At 32.6% G+C, this 21,028-nt stretch overlaps 1 protein-coding gene across 1 annotated transcript; it reads left to right on the forward strand.

Moving 5' to 3' along the window:
* The first annotated feature begins 12,316 nt into the window (after positions 1-12,316).
* Positions 12,317-17,660, forward strand: LOC139861348 (serine/threonine-protein phosphatase PP2A-2 catalytic subunit-like). The gene is made up of 11 exons (XM_071849722.1): positions 12,317-12,556; positions 14,484-14,540; positions 14,688-14,771; positions 14,883-14,954; positions 15,167-15,238; positions 15,599-15,639; positions 15,806-15,872; positions 15,989-16,180; positions 16,258-16,347; positions 16,444-16,551; positions 17,241-17,660. The coding sequence occupies exons 1-11, from the start codon at positions 12,467-12,469 to the stop codon at positions 17,304-17,306; spliced, it is 939 nt and encodes a 312-aa protein (XP_071705823.1). The 5' UTR covers positions 12,317-12,466; the 3' UTR covers positions 17,307-17,660.
* The last annotated feature ends 3,368 nt before the right edge of the window (positions 17,661-21,028 follow it).

A 21,028-nucleotide genomic window follows, 5' to 3' on the forward strand; every position in this document is an offset into this window, starting at 1 on the left:
TAACTATAGATTGCCTTTTAAGAATAAATGCAACGTTTGTAAGATGTATCATATTGAGGGCAAGTACCTCGCAATGTTATCAACTATTGTAATTCGTTTGTAATCAATATGGACAACGTCCGGATGATTAGTTTCGGATCCTTTCAGTTGGTATCAGAGCGTTGGTCTTAGCGAACCAGGCCTTGCATTAGTGTGTCTAACTAGTAGTTGTTAGGATACATTAAGTGAGTCTGGACTTTGACCGTGTCTGCCTGTCAAAAGTTTTGCTTATCAATCCTAGTCGGAAATCATCTGCTTATCATTCTTAGGGAACTGCCTGCTTATCATTCTTAAGTCTAGACACGTCTTACTGCATTTAGTGCATCGATAGTGTATAGACAAAATTCACATCCTAGCGTATCTGTTACTATAGACATTGCCTGACGTATTTCAAAGATTCTCCGTAATTCATGGGATTTTGATATTATATATACATATGTAAATTATGTATTGAAGAGTACCAAACCCAACTCCTATAATCTATTCCAAACCAAAAATTCATTTCTTCGACCATACAAGATGGATTCTTCATCCAGCTCAAATTCCTCCGACTTCGATAGCTTCGCCGATATGGATTTCCATTCGAGCTCCGAGAACAGCGTTACCGGAATGGATCAACCAATTTCCCATCATCTATTCTGGATGAATTGGGGATGGGTTCGTAATATACTAAATTTCTGGAGGCAAGAAGAAGGTGATCCATTCCATCCACCAGATTGTCCTCTTAACGATGAACCTGAAGCACTTACCGGCGAACCTATTTGAAACACCATTTTCTCGCTCATTTCTAGAGTATCTCGTCATGATTACATACTATCCCATATTTCAAATCTTGTTCATTCGCTCGTTCCAACCGTCAATCATCCCGGTATAATAGAAGAAGTCAACGAACTCCGTGCTTGGGTAGTGGTTTTGGAGAATATGGTGCGAAGGTTACAAACACCAACAGCAGCACCAGCAGCATAATCCGTACTACCATCGTCAACGTCGACAGTACCTTTATCACCCCAATCACAACCGCGCCTTAAATCTCAACATCACAATCTGTATCTCGAATATCAACATCACACGACTCAATATCTATACTTCGAGTATGATCTTCGTTCTATATATCGTTCTACATCGATTATCTTCGCTTTACGTATCGTATGACGATTATGTAATTTCTAAAGTCTTAGAGATTATGTAATCTAGAATTAACGATAAATCAAATGAGTTTAATATCTTATTGACTCATTAAATCTATGATTATCTCTGAAGAAAATATATATGCAAGTATATTTTCATAAAGATAGTAATTAAAAATTCCTTCGTACAAACTATTAATGATGAAAATATTTTAAAAGGTGGGTAGTACCCGAGGAATATTTAGAATTCACATTAATAAGTTATATTGTACATTCTTGAATCTGATTCAACGGTTATCTATTATCTTACTTACAACCACCGATATTCGTATCCGCTCACCCCAGAATAACCATTTTCAATCAAATTTCATATTCGGATTTTGACCTACCAGAATCCAACAAGTGGCATAAAGAAGAAAACATTGGACAAAATAAAAAAAAAATTGTTAGAAACACACGATTTAACTAATTAAAAATCTATTAAGGATTCCACGCTAACTGTTCCGGCTAACTCTGGACAATTAAAATGAATTAAAATGTTGATTGTAACATATGAAGCTAAACAATTCTTCAAGCTTGCCACTTGATTTTATCTTAAACCTCATTCGTAACTTGACGATTACAATTCGCATTCAAATCCTTTCATGATTCCTGAAAACACCTCGACCGAGAAGTTGAACCCGCCGCACCTCGCCTACGGAATGAAGATTTATACATACAGTTATACACCTGAAGAACTCTCGAACCCAAATTCATAATTTAACACATAACGTATTGAATCCTTTGCCATTTATTAGCAAGAACAACCCTACAATTCCTTTTCAAGAAGCTAATTTTGTCACAGCTCCACTTCGACTTTTCAGTGAGATTATTTCTATTATAATCATGATATTTATACCTTGTCCTTTCGCCGTCATTACCGGAAAACCTTTTATATCCCTCGACAACATCAACAGGTGCACCAGCAGATCGTTATCCTTTTGGCGAAATCAACAATCAGTATTTTGAAAATCTCGCGGAACTTCTTCCATCATATCTATAATGTCTATCCCTAAGAATTTCATAATCTGAACGTGAAGTTTCTGAAAAACACCCGGGACTATGAAATAGTTCTTGAAATGCTAACGAAGCAGCAAAAACTGTAAACGACTTTAACGGTCAAAAGTTTGATGACAAAGAATAGTAAGGTGGTAAAGCTGAAAAAAAAAAAGTTTGGAACTAGAAAACGGATGAAGCAAAGTATGAAAGAGGCTGTGGATAAATCACAGGGACTGAACCTGCTCTCAAAGAATACAAACGATTCTGTACCTGCTGAAACCGTCAGTAAGAACCCTACTCTTTATTCAAAACCTTGCCCGGATGATATTTTTCATCATCATCTTATCTTAGATATTATAAGATATCTTCATATCATTCGTTATACATATTTTTCATATTTCTGGAGATATTTTTACAACTATTCCTATCTGCGATCATTTATCTCTCCGTAACATCTGCGTTACAATATAAAAGAAACTGTGTTAATTTCTAAATTCTGAAACCTCCGAGATTAAAATATAAATGATTTGAAGTAGTGTTGGGAACTGATGCATGAATTAGTATAATATAATGAAACTTGATCAACTTCATTATATTACAGTAAGTCATGTTAAGTTTCTAATGGAATGTGATGATTCACAGTACCGTCATCATGTGCCATGTTACACGGCTCTTACATTCTATCAAGTCTCCAAACATATTAGAACGTATCACCTTGATAGTTCAATTTTTCCGAAATATTCGAGTAATTTAACGAATCAAGATCGTGCCATTACAATTTCATTCTAAAACCAATAGCTAGGTTCATTCCAAATTTCCTACCTACGAATTTCGGACCATTGTTCGCTTGGCTCGAGGACAGGAAGAAGAAACGAAGGGACAAAACCTCAGAATAGAAATAGGAACATAAACCACAGCAAATAAGAGAGAGCATTAACTGTGGATGACAATGATTTTAAGGGACGGGAGTAGGAACATCGAAATATAAGGGAAGGTATAAAACCTAACAACAACCCCGAAACTACAAACCGTGCATATCAATACGTATTGCAACGTAAAGGCACGGGAGAATTAAAAACATTATAATTCCAAGGAAAGGATAAAAGAGAATAGATTCTTCTGGTGATAGATGAAAAAGAAGAATGAAAGATATGAAAGTTAGAAATATAACAAGGATTAGAATGGGATGGAGCATATTAGCGAATGTCTTAAAGTAGGAACTAAAGAGAAAGAATAGAAGATGTGGGAAGAAAGAAAGGGAAGGAGGTAAATTTATAGTGAAATATTCGACAAAGAAATCAAAACAGATTGCCGCGTTAAATCAAAGAAGATCCTGATCGCCGCAAAACTAAATCTTATTACATAAGATTTTCTTTAAAACCCTTAAATCCCGGAAATCGATCATAATCACGTCATCGGTTACAACAATTCTATATTTACTCATTTCACTCTTTTGTGATAGCTTCGCTCGTGCATCTCACATAACCGAATCGTTTTATCTAAATCTTTCAATAATGATAAAATTTCATTATTACCTCATATTCGTCATGAAAACATTCCTATTGTTATTTATGACAACCTCTACCAAATTTCGAGGACGAAATTTCTTTAACGGGTGGGTACTGTAACGACCCGGAAATTTCCGACCAAATTTAAACTCTAATCTCTATATGGTTCCGACACGATAAGCAAAAACCCTAAAGTTGACCCGCACTTTTTTGATCGTTCTATACTTATAAGATTAATATTTACATAAATTAAACCTTACCAACATGATAAGCAATCCAAATTGTTGAGACTTATGTTTTCGAAAAGAGTTTTACACAACGTTTGACCGCCTAGTTTGACCGATGATATCACGAACTATACAATATATGATAATTATACGTTTGTGTATATATATGTATATATACATATTTAACATGATCTAAGAATGTTTTAATATCTCATTTTGTATTAATAACAATAAGTTATAAGTATATTTTGAAACTACTAACTTAAGTTTTCAAAACGATAACCATACGTAACGTTATTTGACTTAAATACTTATGACCTATAATGTTTATACATATATCGTATAAGTAATGTATTTAATCACTTTTAAAGACTTAAATACATAAAACAATATAAGTATATTTACAAAAGATAGCTATATTTGAATCCTCGTTCCGTTTTCTCAAAGATTTCTATACGTATACCTAGGGTATATGTACCCGTATCATACGCAGCTTCTAGATGTATTTACTATTGGTATATACCAATAAAAATCTGCTCCTTAGCAGCCTTAAATGATTAAGAAACATGTGGAACCAACCATTTGTCAAGTAGCATGAATTATTTAGCAAGAAAACAAAGTTAGGTATCTTTTTTTTCCTTTATAACCTAAAAACATTTTTATGCATGCACACCATTTCTTCACCCCATTTTCTTATACTTACACTTCCATTTCTCTCTCAAAATACTCTTAACTTCATACTTGATCATCTTCAAGCATTTTCCCCATCATTTAGCTTCAAAAACCTTACTTAAACACCATAAGAAAACCATACAAAAACACTTCAAGAAATCCTTCCAAGAACACAAACTTACTTCCAATCTTTCATCCAATTCCATCACCCTTTTGGTTCTAGCTTTTTACTCCTCTTTTACAGAAACCTTGTCCAAGGAACTTGAGGTAGTATCTATGTTCATAACCTTATTCGATTCATATATATATAGCTATCATATTTTGTGGTATACAATTTTAACAACAAGAACATAGTCTGAAAGTTTTCAAACTTGTTTGCAAACTAAATAGATCCTTCTAACTTAACTTTTAAAATACTTCAAGACCTGTAATATAACTTAAATATATGCTAACTTAACAAGGTATAACTTGGTTTTTCAAAGAATATCTTAAAAACTGTTTTTACGACGTCGGAGTGTAACCGGGGACTGTTTTGGGTTGGATAATTAAAAACTATCTTAAACTTTGAATTGGAGGTTTATGTTCTGGAAAAATGATTTTTACTATAAATATGTTAACACATAAAAATTTCATGATTTAATTCAAAGTATAAGTATTTTTAGAAAAATGGTCATTAAGTGTTATTTTTTTTGTAACAAAAATGTTTAACTTCATAAGTTTCACTAAAGTTTCACCTATGCCGTGTGATTTTGAATACAAACCAAGGTATTTTCAGTTCATAGTCTTAAAGAGGGACTCGATCCAAGGAGATGGCAAGTTGAATCAACGAAAACGGATTTGTAACGAAGAAACTATGACCGAAACAAAATTGGTTATCCTAGACTTGTTTAACTTCGGGATTAATTGGGAAAAATTAAATAAATCACATATTTCTAAGATAACATGATATTTTATATATATGTACTTATAATTCAATTTTATATGGTTCAGGATCACCCGTAAACAACACGAGAAGATTAATCATAAGATCCCATATTTGTACGCAACACGTCATTTGACAACACCGGTACTTTATGTACGCAACACGTCATTTGACAACACCGGTACCGTGGGTCAAGATTAATCTCGACCAATACATATACGATGGGGTTTTATTTATTTCGTTGGGGGTTTTATTTATTTCATTGCGGGTATATTAAACATCTAAAAATGAACCATTAAAATTGAATTACTAACAACGAGCTGCTAACTACGGACTAAGGAATTATTCAAAGTATTAAAAGTATAACAAGTATATATATGTGACGTTTGTTTAAAAAGAAAAGGTATTGATATATTATATATGGATAGGTTCGTGATATCAACCGGAGACCAAGTCAAATTATATATATCTTCAAGATGAAAGTGAGTATATAGTCCCACTTTTAAACTCTAAATATTTCGGGATGAGAATACATGTATTTTATGTTTTACGTTATGGACACAAGTAACTGAAAAATATATTCTACGTTGAGTTGTACCACTGGCATACTTCCCTGTAGCTTGGTAACTAATATTTACAGCGGTATTGTAAACGCGAATCCTGTTGATAGATCTATCGGGCCTGACAACCCCAACCGGACTGGACGACCAGTATTCAACGGTTGCACAGTAATTCGTTTCGTGACTACACTTGGTACAGTGTAGTAAGATTTCATATTAAAGGGAATATGCGACGTGATTAATTGTTAAGTATGGTTACCAAGTGCTCAACCACTTAGAATATTTTTATTAAAATGTTTATATATGAAATCTTGTGGTCTATATTTATATCGCTGTCGACATTAAACCTATATCTCACCAACTTTATGTTGACATTTTAAAGCATGTTATTCTCAGGTATGAATTAAGTCTTCCGCTGTGCATTATCTCGTACTAAGGATACTACTTGAGGCCATTAAGGACTTATATCATAAGGCGTTGCATTCGAGTCATTGAAGTTCATAGAGACTATTATTAAGTAAATGGCGGTTTAGGTCATTTGAATATTATGAAATGTCAGGCGAATATGTCAATTATGGATGTAACTATAGATTGCCTTTTAAGAATAAATGCAACGTTTGTAAGATGTATCATATTGAGGGCAAGTACCTCGCAATGTTATCAACTATTGTAATTCGTTTGTAATCAATATGGACAACGTCCGGATGATTAGTTTCGGATCCTTTCAGCAGGTCAGTGGGGAGCTGAAGGTGTTTCTTTTGAAACTCCCAAAACCTGCACCTCTCGGCCGCATTCATGGCCCACGTAGCTCTGTTGTATGCGTCATTCATGGCAGGAGAATGGAAAGCACGCGTAACAAGCCCTGGGAGCCCAAGTTTTAGAGCTGTGAACTAGTCTCAGGCATACTTGCGCAACTCCTCCATATTATTGAGCTATGCGGAGTGTTGCTCTGCAGCTTTACGGAGGTCAGCATTGGTGGTCAAGAAGTCGTTTTCATTGATTTTCAGTTAGTCCCTCTCTGCCTTGACCAACTCAAGCTCATTGGCAAGCGCCTCCTTTTCAGAGGACGCCCGCACAACAGTAGCCTCAACGCTAGATCACGTATCTTGCACCGCCTTCACCTCATCGTGAAGTGCATTGAGGCATTCGCGTGCCTCCAGCACGCTCAGGGCCTCCTGTCCTGAGTTGGACTCCCCTTCAGCAGGTCATATTTATCTTTAATCCTGCACACGTCACGCAGAAAATTGGTGAGTGTGGTTAGCACGTCCATGTACAGGTCTGCCTCGGGGTTATCTTTCTTGAAGAACCTCAACACGCTTGCTAGGGTGTAGTCCATCAAAAATTCGAGTTGTGACATGGCGGTCCTAGATGGCACCTCCAGAAACTCAGTCAATTTGCCGAATTCCAAAAGCACGTCCGGAGGAGGGCCCTCGCCGTCGTCTGCGCAACAAAGGATAAGCAACTACGTTTTAGAAAAGGCAGTACAGAAAACTAAAAGAATAATTTAAGGTCATGAAAAGAAGTGCGCTTACCAATCTTCTTCTTCTTCTTCTTGTGGGACTTTTCCCCACACTTGTTAGAATGCTTGCGCTTCTTCTTCTTGTGGGAAGAAGCGCCCTAGTCAGCCGAGTTCCCCTGGCTTACAATAGGAGGAGTGGGAGCTCTGGTGTTATGGTAATTGGAGTCCATAGATTAATGTTCAAAATTGATTCAAACGGCTATACAACGGATAGGAGTTTTGGACTGGACCGCGTGTGGTCGACCCACGATCGACCGTGGTCCAAGCCGCAACAACAGCTACTTTTTTTATCTCTCCATATAAATAGCAAGGCTTGGAGAACTTTGAGGACCTGGACCTCTTGCATGATACAACTAATATCATCAGATAATCACAAGAACATAACACTTATACATATATTTGTGATTAGCAAGAGAAGTTCTATAATCTCATAGATTATAGAAGAGGTTGTAAACTTACTTTCAAATTACTATCTTTGTGAGTTTACATAGTATTGTAATAATCCTTAGAATTGTCTTAGGATTGTCATCACTAGAAAAGGGTGAGTCTTTGTACTTTGTAATTAGAAGCATATGTTAGCTTAGCTATCATCTTCCTTAAAGGGAACTAGGGAGTTGATTAATCTCATTCGGTATTAATACTTGTCCAAGGTGAAGACAAGTTGATCTAAGTTGGAGTAATATTTCAAAAGGATAGAAGGATTAGATTTGTTGTCTAAGGAGAAGTACATCGGATCTCCACCGAATTTGGAGAAAGGTGCTTAGTGAAGCAAAACTCCTGATTAGTGAATCGGGAAGTGGATCAAGGTGGATTAGTTAACATCCACCCGAACCACTATAATCCTTATGTTTATGTTCTTTACTTTACATTACACATTATAACAAACATAAACACATCACACATTGGTTTGAGTTGATTAAAGTGATCAAGGATTGTTCGAATCTTGTTGATCATCGAAAAATTTTTAAAAATCGTATTAAGTAGCTATTCACCCCCCTCTAGTTATTTACAAAGGGGTCCTTTTTTTCCTACAATGCAAAGCCCCGCACTGTAGTTTCATTGAACTTCCCCAAAGTAAATTCAGTGAGGATTGAACTTGTCTCTTATCAATGTTTACTTGTATATATTTTATTTAGTTGTAGGTTCTGTTAAACACTTCTGTTGATTATTATCAAACACTTTTGTATAAAAATGTTTTAAAAAACTAGCTCAATAGAAATTAGATTTTATAAAAATCAATTCCGATTCGATTTTACGGGATCAGTTTCTTCAGCTTTAAATGTTCGGAATCGGGCTTTATCAGTTTTGAACCGGTTTTAACCGATTCAAATTTTTTTTTTAAATTTGACGTTGGTAGAAAACATATAAATTATTCGATAACTATAAAATTTAAAATGCTATTAAAAACTTAACTTTTATTTAAAAATTACAACTATAAAATTAAAAATATAAATGCTCATCACAACTTAATATAATCGTGAGTATTACTCCGACAATACAATTATACAACTAAAAATATGAACATTTTCAGCGTCGACATCGCCATCACCCAAAACATATTTGTGTACTGAAGTATATCGAGATTCAGCACGACCTTCGCCCGTTATAGTAAGGTAACAAGTCATAAACTTCATCTAATCTACGACTTCAACATCAAATTCTTCAAATTCATTTTCATATAATTCAGTATCCAGAGGTAATATTCATAATTCATTTTCTTATCTTTATATTGTTTATTCAACGTCATATAATATTGGATATTCCAACATTGTTACATTTTGAATCCTATCTACTCTGTTAGAATAGTCTTTTAGACATAAACGTACTTTCTCAAATTCTGGAGTTATTGTTGACCTTATTTCCGATCTAATTTGTTTGCTAATAGAAAAGACCGATTCGAAAGCTACCGTTGAATCTTGGATTGATTATAAGTCACGAGCCATATCATATAAAATAGAAAATTGAGAATTCCTAACTTATCATCAAGCCCAAATGTCAAAGTGGGCGAACTACTCGAAAGTTAAAGTTGTTATAAAGTTTGTCGCCATATAATGACCCAACTCCACTTGGTGGGCCACATTCAATCAACAATTGGCTTTGATTATTGACCATATTTTGTTGCATAAATGCTACATAATTATTGAAAATAATTACTAATTTAAGCTTTTGTTAATTCAAATAGTCGAGGTCATCATCTATCCCATATGATATATTTAAATTATGTATTATTATTTTAAATAAATAATCTACCCCAACATTAAGCACAAATTAAGTGCGGCGGCACAACTAAAAATCAAAGGTAAAATACTTATAAATTTATTTTTTTTAGCTTTAACTATTTTTTTTTAATATTGTATAGGCGAGTCTTGAAATTCGATTAATGTTTCCATCATAACAATAAGTTAGTATAAAATTAATGGGCTAACTGCTTTATATTATGTTGAAGTTGAGACTTTATCAAAATTACCGGCATAACTGTTTAAACAATGTAATGTAGACTACCGAGCCTTTGGTTGAGTGATAATTAAGGAGTGAATCCGGATTCGATTCTCAACCAGGAGTTTTACTTCCCTCAAAATACGTGGTCCAGATTTGAGTTGAACAGGTTCCCCTAGACAGGTGTTATAGGATGAAATGGTGGTGGGTCTTTCACATAGTGTGGACCTCCGTTATTGACTCTAACAAAACAACGTAATGTAGAAGGTTACATTTGTAATTTTAGGTATTTGGTCTGCTTATTCAACACATAAAATAAATATTATTATTTATCTACAACTTATCTAAGAGTCATTGATATTTTCACCTACAAATTTGATAAATCAAGTACAACTTTTCATTGTTTACTTGTACATTACATGTATGCAATGTATATGTGTGGTGGATTTATCAATTTTTTGAGTGAAAATATAATTATTCATATCCAAGAGAGACATTATATATCTTTACAAACACATTATAGATTTAGAAATTAATACTTAATAAGAAAAACAAATTATTTTTTATATGAGTAAGGTAGAGTAAATATAAATATCACTTGTGTAGTGTATTTGAGTGAAACTAGCTGATAGCTTAAGTCGGAGTTTATAGTTGGAACTTATTTTGAAACTCTATAACTTATTTGTATAATATCTTTTTTTTATTTATAAATTCTTAAAATATTACTTTCTCTGTTCCAAAATAACTGTCACAGTTTAACGTTTGTAATATATTTTTTTATATTCGACTTTAAATATTTTTGTTAGTGTTATATAATATTAATGCTTAATATTTAAATTTAAATCAAAACTTATATCAATAAGAATACGTTTAAAATTCAATCCGTTCATTTAAATTTTACCGAATTTAAATAAAACAATTACAAATATTTAAAGTTAAAATTGTAAAAGAAATGCTCTTAATTTATATGAGATAATTATTTTGAAATGAATAAAGTATGTATCAAATAAAGCTAGAACTTGAAGATTATATAATAACTAGTTTAAAGACCCGTGAAATCACGGGTTTATTAAATAATTCATGTTTAAACATACTATTATTGAGAATACTTACCAAATCAATAAGAAACATAAGCATATCATTGAAGTTTACAAAATGCATATAACAAATAATTACAATCAAAATGTGCCACCGATATTTTGCCCGTAACATATGAATCTGAAATAATCAAAAATAAACTACAAACATATTAACAGAATAAATGAACTATCTTGGTTCTCCCACCACTCTCTTCTAATTTTCATGACATACTATTTTCTTTGTCATAGAAGCCAACATTACAACATTTTATTGAGACATGTATTTCGCATACATATGAAACATATTAATTCTGTAAATAAAACTAATGTTGAATAACAATAAATAAAAGTAATAATAATAATAATTATTATAATAATAAACAATAATAAAAAGTTTTTTCAAAATTAAATGTTTATATATTTAATAATTATTATTAGTAATAACAATTGACTCTAGAATATTTTAAAAAAAAATTAAAATATAATTATTATGTGAATGTTGTATAATATGCTTCAAAGTTTGTACATGTGTTCATGAGGTATTTTCTAAAATATTGTACAAATTGTTTTAAAGATTGTATATATATGATCATTGGAATTATAAAGTTGTACATAATACTTTAAATATTGTACATATAGTCATGTAGGTGTTTTATCATTAGGTTGTACATAATGCTTCAAAGATTGTACATATTATTATGAAGTGTTTTACCATTAGATTGTATATAATGCTTTAAAGATTGTACATATGGTCATTTGGTGTTTTACCATAAGTTTGTACATAATACTTTCCATAGTGTACAATTAACATTAATAAATAATTAATTATTTTAATTACATCATAATTGATAGCTTAAAACTTTTATTTATGAAATTTTTTTAAGCTTATAAATTACACATTATCATGATAGAGATTTATTAAAAAGTATAGATTTGAAATTTTTTTAAGCTTATAAATTACTCATTTATAACATCATTAAATTATGATAGAGATTTATTAGAAAATATAGATAGATAGATGAGTTTAAACTTTATAACTCACTAGTACCCTACATGTGTGAAATATTTTTAAAAAAATCCTAGCCAATAAAAGATAGAGGGACTGATATTGATATACCATTGAAGTTAAAGAATGAGTACTGAAACTGAATTTACATCTAAACAAAAAAACAAAATCAACGATATACGCCAAGGGTTTCATTTCCTTTGTTGTTTTACCTTTCATTCCCAATTCCATATTCAATTTGGGGAAAACATTTCAATTCGATACAACGATTTCATTGAAATCGAAACCCTATTTATATATATATATATTTATGCATAAACAATTATAAAAAAAATGAGTGTGGATCTAGCTGCAAACACCCATGGAAACCTAGATGAACAGATTTCACAACTCATGCAGTGCAAACCCTTGATTGAGCCCGAGGTTATCTATATTTCTCTCAAATTAACATTCTTTCAATCTTTTCAATGTTAGAGCTGCAATCTGTGTTATTGTTACATTTTTACCTGAATTTAAATCTTAAATAGTTACATTCACAGATTTGGTTAATATATGTGGATCTGATATTTGTTCTAATCTTCTGAAAATTGGATGTTGGTAACTGTCATGTAAATTGTTAATTTAGTTTTTTAGTTTGTTGTTGTAGGTAATTTTATGATGTGATTAGTGTATACTAGCTTAAATTATAATAAAGAGCTACAATGTAGCTTTTTGATGTTTGGTGAGGATTAATTGCTCTTTATTTGTGTTAATTTCTACTAGTTCATAAAAGAACAAGCACATTCTTGAATTTTTAATATGGCAAATGTCTATTCTACCTTAAAAAGTACTTCGTTTACACTCGTGTAAATGCTTTGTCATAGACGTGTTACTCAGGGTCGAATTGGAATTTTGAATGATTAGTATGAATGTATACATTAACTTTAGGATAAATTAAGATAAAATGGTGATAAATAATATATTTTGGGATGGAACAAAATGGTATTGGTGATAAATGAGAAACAATCAAACAAGCAAGTCGATTTTGGATTAGATAAATGCTACATAAAACAAATAAGTATTTCTTGCAGAAACAAGTGGTAGAGGATATGCTAGTTTCATCTTGTTACAGAACAATGATACGATCATGATGCTAGTCTTGTATTGGAGAAATTATTTCTCTCGTAATACATTTGTATGCGTATCTCTGAATTAATCACTAAAAGAGTTAAACTTTTTAGTGAAGTGTTCCATGTACTCAGCGTTATAGAGTCAGCCGAGACTTGTATATTAGCACGGTTTTATCTTAGTTTTGTGGTTTCAAGTTCTATTCTTGTAGTTTTTCAAGCTTATGTTGTCAATCAATACCTAAATGTTAGGTTTTGGAAGGTACATCCAGTTTTAGTCAGATTTGGAGTGAGATCTTTAACCTTACACACCCTATATGTTTATATTACCAACTATAATAAGTTACAAGATGATTACCTTAGCACGATTCTAGGGTTGTCGTAAGCTTGTGTTCGGAATATTTGGCAAGATTTATATTGTGTATGCGTCATGTTGTTGCATCCATTTACATTTTGTTTTTTTTGTCACCATTCATTCATTGTACATTGTATTACCACTTTTCCGATGCTTTTCTTTGGAAGAAATTACTACTCTGATGTTCATTTTGTCGGATTTTTTAGGGGCCTAGTCTCCCAGTATAATCCGTGGTATACGGTTAGAATATTTGTATAATTTGGCAACAGTTCATGATTATCTTGCAAGATAGACTGTTAGAGACTAAAAGTTTTAGTCTATTGGAGCATAAAATATTCAGTAATAAGTCTTTTTACTAGTGTTGTGAATGGTTCAGGACTTCACTTATCCTCATTTAGTCATATGGCCTTGGTTAAAATCTATTTTTTTCTGCTATTTTGCATATTCTGTTCTTTAATTACTGGTACCATTTTTGTTATCGGCTTTTTACGGAAGCTGTTGGCTTTATGAAAATTTTGTGAATGAGACAAAACAGTTTTCAAACGTAAATAAATGATAATGATGTAACATGTTGTTTCAACTTCGATATATGGAGAAAATGATTGTTTCTGTTATTTCTTCATATATCTGTGATCATTAATGCATTTTTTGATGATTTAACGGATTATAAAGGTCCCTCTCAAATTATCTAATGTTGCTGTTATGGTGTTTAGTGAATTTACTTGCTCACATATGACTATATTCAGCAAGTTATTAGTTACTACAGGACTACACAATTTTTCATGAAGGTTTTCTTAATCGAAGATGGAGAATCAAACGATGATCCAAAAATAAAGAAATGATGACCATGTTCAACGTCTTTAATGGTACATGCTATTTGTGAATGTAGGTTAAGACATTATGTGAGAAGGCAAAAGAGATACTAATGGGTGAAAGCAATGTGCAGGTATGAGTTCTTTTTTTCCGATATTACGTCGTTTTGATGTATTTATTGTTCTACAAAATGATTAGTTCACACATATGCTACACGGATATCGAAATAAAAATGTGAACATTAACTCTTATCTTTCATTGCTTTGATGTTCTCTTGCAGCCGGTAAAAAGCCCCGTGACCATCTGTGGTGACATTCACGGGCAGTTTCATGACCTTGCTGAACTTTTTCGTATAGGCGGAAAGGTACTTTTTTTTATTTCATCGCATTTATGTTATTGTCTCATATTATTTCTTCGTGCTTCTTTCACTGCGGCTATACACATTCGTTGTCTTATGCTTGATTTTCAATTGCAGTGCCCGGATACAAATTACTTGTTTATGGGAGATTACGTGGACCGAGGATATTATTCTGTTGAAACTGTTACGGTAAGCTAAAGCTGATGCTGTAGAAAACCTGCAATATTGTTATATTACAAAAAATATTTAGCCGAAAATGTAATTTACGAATATTGAGTCAGCAAGTACTGTAGGTGAATACAATCAGTCACCAACTTTTCAGTACAAGTAGTTCTATCTACAATTAAGTTACATAAAAATGACAGAATCTAGTTTACAACATCTCGTTTTCTTTTCTTCAGCTCTTGGTGGCTCTGAAAGTGCGATATCCTCAGCGAATCACAATTCTTAGGGGAAATCATGAAAGTCGGCAGGTACAATATTCACGTCTTTTAATATGCTCGGTCCATGTATGGAGATTAGTCAACTTTTTAATATGAATTTAAATTAGAATTTTAGAGTTCTTGAACGTATGGAGATTATGTATATGTTTCTAGACAATTATGTTAACATTTATGTTTATGATTTCTTGTATATATACACATATAATTTTGAAATCTAATTTTTAAATGTATAAAAATTCCAATCCGATTACTCCTAGAGTTGCCGATTACTTCCTCTAAAGTACTGATCGAGTATTTCAACCTTAGTGAAGCAAGTCACTCGTAATGTAGTATGTATTTTAACTCTATCACATGCATGAAATTAAAATTAACCATTCTTTTGGTATACAGATCACTCAAGTCTATGGGTTTTACGATGAATGCCTTCGGAAGTGAGTTTCTTGTATCCTGGAAATAATTGAATGGCATGGACCAAAGTCTGCTTGTAGTAGTTTATGTGGATGCATCAAGAAAATGCTCTGCACTAGTTTGGGGTTCATTTTTAGAAATTATTTGCCTATATTATGTTGGTGTATAAGTTTAGTTTTTGTTTAATAGGTACGGCAACGCTAATGTTTGGAAGACCTTTACTGATCTCTTTGATTATTTCCCGTTGACTGCATTGGTCAGTATGCTCGTTCTTTCTACCCTTTAATCGTAATAATTGCAAATTATTTCTCAATGGTAACCGACTATTTGTATCCCAGCAATCTAACTATCCCCCTTTTGGTGCCATTTTAGGTTGAATCAGAAATATTTTGTCTTCATGGTGGGTTGTCACCTTCGATTGAAAATCTCGATAGTATAAGAAACTTTGATCGTGTACAAGAGGTCCCACATGAAGGTCCAATGTGTGATCTTTTATGGTCTGACCCAGATGACCGTTGTGGTTGGGGCATTTCTCCACGTGGAGCTGGATACACCTTTGGTCAAGTAATATGTCTTCATCCAACACTTTTTGTTATATATTTTATATATCTAATTATGTGATGTTTTATATGACATTGTAGGATATTTCTGAGCAATTCAACCACACCAACGGCTTAAAGCTTATTGCTAGAGCTCATCAGCTGGTCATGGAGGGATATAACTGGGGACACGTATATACTATAACTTGTGATCTCTTGTGGCTTTTTTATTATTTAGTCATGCGAGTGTTTACATCTTTTATTATATGCTGTCTTTGTTTATGACAGGAGCAAAAGGTTGTGACTATCTTTAGCGCACCAAACTATTGCTATAGATGTGGGAACATGGCATCTATCTTGGAAGTTGATGATTGCAAGGGTCACACGTTTATCCAGGTATCTCACCACTTTCTAATTTGCACATATCTATTACAGGTTAAAAAAATGTGGGTGGGTGAAACAGTAATCTCATATTATTACAGTAGAGCAACTTAAATTAAATTACTAAATTTATGTCATGTTTGATTAGGGCTTAATGGACTTAATAGTAAGAAACTTATTATGGAAAGTCATTGACAAGTGTTTGTTTTTGACTTGTTGAATAAGACGCATCTGAATAATAAAAAATTGTAATAAGTGTGAATTTCCATTCAAGTCATGATCCTTTGATAACTGCTCTATTAACTGCCCGTATACATGGTTATTTTGGTCAATTCAGTTATTCACACGGTTATTCAGCACATAAAACAAACACTAATTATTTATTCGTCACTTATTCCTCACAGACGTCTTATATATATTCAGACAACAGAATTTTATACGGAAAAGAAAAACAAACTGGACCTTACTTAGAAATTGAACTGGTAAAATGGGTCAAACAAATAGAAAGTGACCCATTTAACTTATAACTCAGCTGCAAAAGTTAACAAATTTCCTTTGCAATGATTACCAGAAGTTGGTTGGTTCTTCATACGGTTATAAACTTAACAATAGATCCTGAAATTTGAAAGTACAAAAGAAACGTTGACTACAAGATTTGTCTTTTTTGCAATATGATTTAATACAAAACATTTAAACGCCTGCAGTTCGATCCTGCTCCGAGGAGAGGAGAACCTGATGTAACCAGACGTACCCCTGATTATTTCCTCTGAGCTTCATTCTCTAATAATTGGTTGGTTTCAGTTAAAGTACAATGCCTAGAGTGGGCTTTTGATACAACGATAACAGCTATATTTCGTCAGGTAAATGGCAAGGGAAGGTTCAATTGGCTTGTAAAATGGTTATTGTATCACACTACTGTTTCTTTTGACCTTAATTCATTTTGGGCATCTACTATATTCATTGTTGATGTGATAGGGTTTATGTATTAGTAAGGGGAATGATTCAGAAGTGAATGGGTTGTTACATTTATCTACTTTTAATCCAAGATACGTAAGACACGTAAGTTAAGCATTTGTTTTAAGAAGTTGTCCTAAGGAGCTTATATAAGGAGCTTATATTTTGTATCTTATTATGGTTTTCGGGTTTAGATTGTTTTAGTTTGTTTATGGTTCGACTGTAGTTGATCTGTACATAGGATGATTATCACACATAACTCGTATACAATTGTATTACGTCATTACTCATTAGGCCTTTCGGACACTTCAAATGGTGGGAATCAAAGACTCATCGCCGCTGTAATTTGTAGCACTACTTTATGGAGTATTTGGCGAGCGCGCAACATCATCTTTTGAGTGGTTTTTTAGTAGATACCGTAAATTCATATGATCAATTGAAGTCTATGGTTGCCACACTCCTTTTTATTTTTGTATCTTGTTTCTCCTTGCTAACTTGAGAAAATCATTGCCGTTAAAGAAAAGTCTTTCGGACACATTCCGCCAACATTGTCTTTATATTTTTTCTTCGTCACAATCGATACTTATTGGATAAGCGAAGTTTTTTGTACATATATTGCATATGTCTACTAACGGTGATATTCTTTAGTAACAAATGTTATATATCAACGAAATTATTATGATAGATGAACAAGTTTTATACATTATAATGTTTAGTATTATTAACTATATAATTTAGATATTTAGATTAGATTAAAATGAGATGCAAATTCGCATAAATTTAAACAACCTTTGTATAACAACATATGCAAACAAACACAAACGAATGTTAAATAAACACGTTATCAAACATTCACGATCATAAGGCATACATAGAGTTCTCTTAGACTTATATGCATACATTTGTTTTGTCTCATGAGTCATGACCGATGTGGGACTTTGGTTTGCACCCTTACATGTATAATTAAACAAACTTAAACCTTTGTTCACATTCTTTCATTTAATTTAACAAAAACATAAATGAACTGTATGATGTATGCTGAACGGTTTAAGAATTCTTGGTTGAACTTATGGTTCATTTACATGCCTAATACTTGGTACTTGTCATTACAATAGTTGGATGTTATAGTCGTGAAATCTTAATTGGAGCACTTAAGTTGTTACTTTGAAATATCGTTAGAGATTAGGGTGTGTTTAACGAAACTAGCTGGTAGCTTAAGCTAGAAGGAAGTATATTAAAGTATTTTTGAAGTATTTGACAGAATCTAGAGCTTAAATTCATTTTGTATTGTGGAAAAGTAACTTTAATAAATTCGTTCCTAAGTAGCCTTCCACTATATTACTTCTCACTATTCAAGTCTCTCGAGGGCGTCATCAAAAAACTCGAAGGTATGCGTCGTGATTTTTTTAGGCGGTTCTTTTGATAAAAAAAAAAAAAAAAAAAAAACGGGCATGAATTAAATGAGACTTATTCTTACAACCATAAAATGGGGCTAGTGGCGGATCTGAGATTGATGGTCACCGGTGTCACCGGTTAAAACGCCAAAAAAAAAAAAAAAAAAAAAAAAAAAAAAAAAAAAAAAAACAATTCTACTAGATGGCTAAATATTGTCTCTCTAAAATTTAAAAACTTGGCTCAGGTAACTAAATGGTGGTGGAGATTCTTTACATACAAAAACTTGCTTTGGGCCCGAAACTAAAAGTATCTACGGTCAAAATGGCGGTTTGGGTTGTTTGTCACCAAATAACGAAAACAATTTTCAAAATTTACATGGTAGAACTTGGTTTGATATCTTAAAGGCCGAACACACTCTAAATAAGTTGGTGTGATTTATCTAACTCTTTTGTTAAAGTAATAGAAAATGACAACGAAACTAAATTTTGGAGTGACAATTGGTGCGGAGACGAGCTGCCAGATGTTTACTCGAGACTTACCACTTTGAAGCTGACAAGGAAACACATGTTGTTGATCGAGTTCAATGAAATGCATCAGACAAGACTCTAAATTGGAACTGGAACGTGCAGCCTAAGTGGAGAGCAGAATCGAAACTTGTCAATCTCACGAAAAAATCAAAACCTACATACATTCTGGAAAAAACAGGGATCTATGGACAAGAAAGTTCAACAACAATGGATTATTCACCAACAAATCACTCATCGATATCTTAGAAGCAAATGCAATCGTCAATACTCCACATCGGGATCCCTCTATAATCAATAGAAAACTACCTCAAAGATTGGCATATCTATATGGTGAGCAGTCCAAAATAAACTCCCCGTAAAAACGGAATTCATCCATCGAGGCATCGACCTCCATTCGATTAGATGTCTCTTTGTGATGACGGAATTGAGACGTTGGAACATGTGCTACTAGTAAAATTACTTCTGAGGTATGGGAAAGAATAAGGCAATGGTGGTAATTAGACCAACTCAGCACCTACAATTTATCAAGCACCTTCATTGGAGCAAATCCAGGTATAAAAACATATATGGGCTCTTCTATTTGGCAAGCGGTTATATGGGTTACGGGATACATCACTTGGAAGAACCGCAATAACTATGTTTTTTTATGGCAAAGATTGAGCAAGCATACCTTAGTCTCCGAAATCCAATCCAAAAGCTTCAAATGGATATCTTGTCGCTTAAAAAAAGGCAATCTCGAATGGCTAAAGTGGATTCCTAACCCGAAATTCTCTGATGCAAATTCCGCTAATAAAGAAGGAATTGGTTAAAATCACTTGAACTCACTGCTCTGTTTTTAAAGATTTCTCCTGAGTGAACCTCTGTTTAAAGCTTATGAAATCTCTCTTGTGTTGGTTAATATTTTTCAAATTATCTCCTTTATTTATGCTAACATACAACACTCATAGTCCTGTTAGCTTTGTATATAGCTTGAAGCTTTCTCTATGTAATATGTTTGTTATATTCATTAATAGATTTACCGTTTGCTTTTATTTAATAGAAAGCTTATAGTTGTGTGTTAACTATAAAGAATAATAAAAAGAATATTTATGTAATGAGAAAAGTGTATATGAGACTGTTATACATATAGTTGAGTGTAGAATCAAAATATAATTGGTTTATATGATCAAAAAAATTTAAAAACTTTAAAAAATGTACACCCAACTTGTTTTTTAACCAATGATATGTTGGTTCTACACTCAAATTACATGTATAACAACCACATATTCTCCAACCTCCTATGTAATTTATCTTTCCATAAGTTGTATATGAATATTATTTTTAAAAACTTCCTTCATCGTAGCTTATTTTCTCATAACGTTGAACTTAAATAAATAAGGTTAAACTCCTATAATTAAACTTCGAACTCTAATAAATTAGTCACCCAAATACAGCATTGGTGATTTAACAAGATAGGATAGAATTCAAAAGAAACAAATTTATATTTCATAATTTAAATACTGATAAACTAGCTTTTCAAGTTAATTATCAAAAACTATATATAACGTCATCAATAAGATAAAATGTGTGCGTGCACAATATGTAACGTAACGACAACAAGATAAAATGCACGCACC

The sequence above is a fragment of the Rutidosis leptorrhynchoides genome, chromosome 8 (assembly GCF_046630445.1).
Source record: "Rutidosis leptorrhynchoides isolate AG116_Rl617_1_P2 chromosome 8, CSIRO_AGI_Rlap_v1, whole genome shotgun sequence".
Taxonomy (NCBI): domain Eukaryota; kingdom Viridiplantae; phylum Streptophyta; class Magnoliopsida; order Asterales; family Asteraceae; genus Rutidosis; species Rutidosis leptorrhynchoides.

Excerpts from the sequence above, each read along its gene's own strand:
- LOC139861348 (XM_071849722.1), top strand. The coding sequence starts at position 12,467 with ATGAGTGTGGATCTAGCTGCAAACACCCATGGAAACCTAGATGAACAG. Across the intron at positions 14,955-15,166 it reads ATTCTGTTGAAACTGTTACG|CTCTTGGTGGCTCTGAAAGT; the intron begins GTAAGCTAAAGC and ends TCTTTTCTTCAG. Across the intron at positions 16,181-16,257 it reads CTGGATACACCTTTGGTCAA|GATATTTCTGAGCAATTCAA; the intron begins GTAATATGTCTT and ends ATGACATTGTAG.